The 4,138-nt window shown below is 27.2% G+C and overlaps 1 protein-coding gene across 1 annotated transcript; it reads left to right on the top strand.

Moving 5' to 3' along the window:
• Positions 1–1,437: 1,437 nt before the first annotated feature.
• LOC127075580 (unknown seed protein USP) lies at positions 1,438–3,881 on the top strand. The gene is made up of 3 exons (XM_051017037.1): positions 1,438–1,599; positions 1,828–1,933; positions 2,664–3,881. The coding sequence occupies exons 1-3, from the start codon at positions 1,561–1,563 to the stop codon at positions 3,605–3,607; spliced, it is 1,089 nt and encodes a 362-aa protein (XP_050872994.1). The 5' UTR covers positions 1,438–1,560; the 3' UTR covers positions 3,608–3,881.
• The last annotated feature ends 257 nt before the right edge of the window (positions 3,882–4,138 follow it).

Below are 4,138 nucleotides of genomic sequence, written 5' to 3'. Positions count from 1 at the left end.
ATGATGATTCTTAGTAGTAACCTTTTAATCATTTTGACAAGATTTGGGAGATATCTTCACCAACGTCGTATTCCTCTTTAACATCTCCAAGTCTTTTGTACGAGTTGTCGTTTTTTTTATTGTAATATTTTTAAAATTAAAATTAAGTTGATTGACTTTCTTATCAATAGAAAAAATAAATTCGCATAAACTAGTGATTTAAAAACCACATTGAATCGATTGAATCGGAAATCGAAAGGACTATCGGCCTGGTCTGATTGCTGGATTCGGTATGATATTGAACCAATATGAACCGAGCAGAATTGGTCAAAATCGATGAACCAGCGGTTAATTGCATGTCTTTTTTCTCTCTTGACAAAATGATGCCATTTTGATTGTTTTTAAGATATAAATTAAAACATAATTAAACTCTGTTCAAATCTTATTTGGAACAATTTTCTCTTGTTTGGAATGAGACATCATTCAAAATTTATATAGATTTTATTTTATACTATTTTGTTGTGTGTGATGACTATATTTAAAATTTGAATTTAAAGAATCAACATGTAAAATTATGATATTTTGTAGGTGTCGTGATATTTTTTCAAAACTGAATCATCTGCTTCGACCGATTTAATAAATATATAGTTTTGTTATAGATGCATGTTTATTCGACCGAGTTATACGTTTTTATTCGGTTTAGTCATGCAGTTCAACCAAAGATCTAGTAGTTCGACCAATAAATCAATTATTCAATACTCTATTTGTTTGTAGTATTTAATTTAATTTATTTTTATTTTATTTTTTCTTTACAATACATAATCATGGTATTATTGACAAGTATCACTCCAATATGATGATTCGTTAATTATTTCATTTCATTCAACTTTAAAAACGGCATATCAATATGAACAAATTATTTCTAATAATGTAACATGTAAATAGGAACAAAAAATATACTACTATATTTTTAGAGGAAATTTTAGACTATGTTTAAAAATTTATAAGATAATTACAACTAATTAAAAATAGTTTGTACTCCATTAAAAAAATTATTTTCTTATGAAAAAAATTATTACTCAATCTACCCCAAAAATATTAATTAGTTGTAGTCAGTTGATTATGTCAAATATAGAATTATAAAAAATAACCTCAGCCTCCCGTATATCTTTTGTGAATTTAATTGTTGACAGCAACTTAACCATAAAAATTCAAAGAAAACCTAGTGCCGACCAGTACTTATTGTGAATTTAGTTATTAAAAAAATCTAGTATTCACCAATATTTATGATAAATTGTTATGCAATGAAAACCTAGTACCGACCAATATTTATTGTAAATTTTGTTATTCAAAAAAATAACTAGTGGTCACCAATATTTATTGGGAATTTAATAGATCATTTACTCAAATATAACCTAGGACTCATCAATATTTACTATGAATTTAATAAGCTGTAATTTCAATTGAACTCCAAAACGGCAACACATTCATTGAGCATGGCATTGAATTCACTATATATATTTGCAGCAGTATTTCGTTTATGCTCACACAGTCACTAAGTTTCTATCATTACACAGCCTAATGGAGTTTAAAAATCTATCCGTTTTAGTTCTCTTTTTGGTAAGTTATTGCTTGATCACTTATATTTTAGTTGTCTCAACATTCTATCAATATTTTATACCATTTGGAAAATTTAAAGAAAAAACAACTCAGTATTTGTTATTAAATATATAATTAATATCATTTTTTTCCAGTCTAAAATGAATTGTTGTTGAGTGTTTTTTAAATTTTTTATTAATATTCTCCTATATTCTATAAAATGACATTTTATCTTGAATATATTTGCAGTTGGTTCTTGTGGGGATAAATGGATCTAAATCTGGAGAAGAATATTGGAAATCTGTTTGGCCAAACACGCCTATACCTAAAGCACTTTCAGATTTGATGATTTCTGGTTAGTAAAAAATAAATAAGCTCTTGTAAATTTGTGTGCTGGGATCATAAATTAAGAATATATATATATATATATATATATATATATATATATATATATATATATATATATATATATATATATATATATTGAGTACTTTATCATGTGTTTTAAGGGCATATGTTAGCTTTTTCTATATAAATAAATGTCTAATATTATCTCTTGTTACATGTTGATATATGTTATCAAACTATAAATATGACTTTAGATGTTTGTAAGCTCTCTTTCAATTAGTAAATATGACATGGATGAGATGATAAGATCTCTTTTAGCTTGATCTTGTAATATATATTTTTAGTCATTATAAATGTATCACATTTTGGTTTTAGTTAATGTAATATATAACTTTAGAATTATATTAATTTTTGTTTTTAGTCTTTATTATTTTTGTTTGTCCTAAAAAATTGACTCATACTAAAATTCATTTTTGCAATATTTATTTTAGTACCAATTTTAAAACATTAAAATTAAATATCCTCCATATTACAAACATCAATTTCAATATATATAAGTTTTACAAAGACTTAAACGAAATAACATAAAAATATTTTGCCCTAATCATTTGCATACTTAAATATTTTGTTAATTATATATTTTACACTCATATGTACTTTTATATTAGTTAGTTCATATTAATGCATAACACTATTTATTGTCATGTAATTATTTGGTTTAATATTTGATGTTACAGATAGAGAAACTAATATGCCTATCAAAAGTCAAGAAGAGAATCAATATTGGACTATCTTTTTTGAACATGATCTATATCCCGGGAAAACAATGAATTTAGGCATTCAAAAACATTATGATATCCAATCATCAAAATCACCAAGATATCTACCTATCAAAAAGGCAACCGAAACAGAAACTAATACAATAAGTCAACCTTTTGGAGTATGTATATGGTGGTATAAAAAAGAATCTGATAGAACCAATCAAACTTTTTTATCTAGTGTGTGTGATAAAAAAGAAACCACAAAAGAAAAACAACCTTTTGGAATTAGTGTGTGGTGGTATAAGAAAGAAACAGAAAAAGAAAATCAACCTTTTGGATTTTGGGCATGGGCAAGCAAAGAAACTAAAAAAGCAAATCAACTTTATGTAAAAGATACACAAAAAGAAAGTCAACATTTTGTATCACACGCATCAGATGAAAAAGAAGTTCAGATTCTTAACAACTATTGTAGAACTCAATCAGCAATAGGGGAAGACAAATATTGTGCGCTTTCACTAGAATCAATGATGGATTTTGTCATTTCAAAGCTTGGAAAGAATGTCAAAGTCATGTCAAGTTCCCTAAGTCAAAATCAGGACAAATATATAGTGGAGGAAGTAAATAAAATTGGAGACAAAGCAGTGATGTGCCATAGATTGAATTTTAAAAAAGTTGTGTTTTATTGTCATGCAGTCAATGCGACAACAACTTACATGGTCCCATTGGTGGCCTCTGATGGAACTAAATCAAAAGCACTTACTATTTGCCATCATGACACTAGAGGTATGAATCCTAATGTGTTGAATGAAGTTCTCAATGTTAATCCAGGAACTGTCTCTGTTTGCCATTTTATCGGCAACAAGGCTATTGCTTGGGTACCTGATACGAGTGAGTCTGGTGGCCATCCTTGTGACATCTAGTAGATTTTGAAATTGATTATAATCCTATGCTTGGACTTATTATAAAGTGATATATGAGATTAAATATGATGTGAAAATATCGTATCTTATGTATCTACAGTATCATCCATATATTCTAAATAAAACAAGATGTCCTAAATTAGTTAGAACTATGAGTTTGTGTTTGTGCAATATGTCAATCTATGACTAGTATCCGATGTACTTTATGCAAAATATCATATTTATATGGATTTCAAATGGTTAATATATCAAAGTTAGTGTCTTTCTTTTGTTAGCTTATGTTTCAATAATTCGTACACACTCTCAAAGTTATATATAAAAACTATCATGTATTCAACCCATCACCCGATCCAAAATGTTTTTGGATTCTAAATAATTTTCAACATCCACAAAAGTTGTAACCATACCTATTCTATGAATTATAGTATATTTTCAGGTACTAATTAACTTTTGTCTTATTTCTCTATCTCACCTTCAACTTCAACGCCTTATCGAATCTCTCCTGCCTGTAGAAAATATTTGTCGTTGCCT

This window comes from Lathyrus oleraceus, chromosome 4, assembly GCF_024323335.1.
Source record: "Lathyrus oleraceus cultivar Zhongwan6 chromosome 4, CAAS_Psat_ZW6_1.0, whole genome shotgun sequence".
Classification (NCBI taxonomy): domain Eukaryota; kingdom Viridiplantae; phylum Streptophyta; class Magnoliopsida; order Fabales; family Fabaceae; genus Lathyrus; species Lathyrus oleraceus.
Note: the sequence above shows the minus strand (reverse complement) of the source record. Positions and strands in the feature narration are given on the sequence as shown.

Excerpts from the sequence above, each read along its gene's own strand:
- LOC127075580 (XM_051017037.1), top strand. The coding sequence starts at position 1,561 with ATGGAGTTTAAAAATCTATCCGTTTTAGTTCTCTTTTTG. Across the intron at positions 1,600-1,827 it reads CCGTTTTAGTTCTCTTTTTG|TTGGTTCTTGTGGGGATAAA; the intron begins GTAAGTTATTGC and ends ATATATTTGCAG. Across the intron at positions 1,934-2,663 it reads TTCAGATTTGATGATTTCTG|ATAGAGAAACTAATATGCCT; the intron begins GTTAGTAAAAAA and ends TTGATGTTACAG.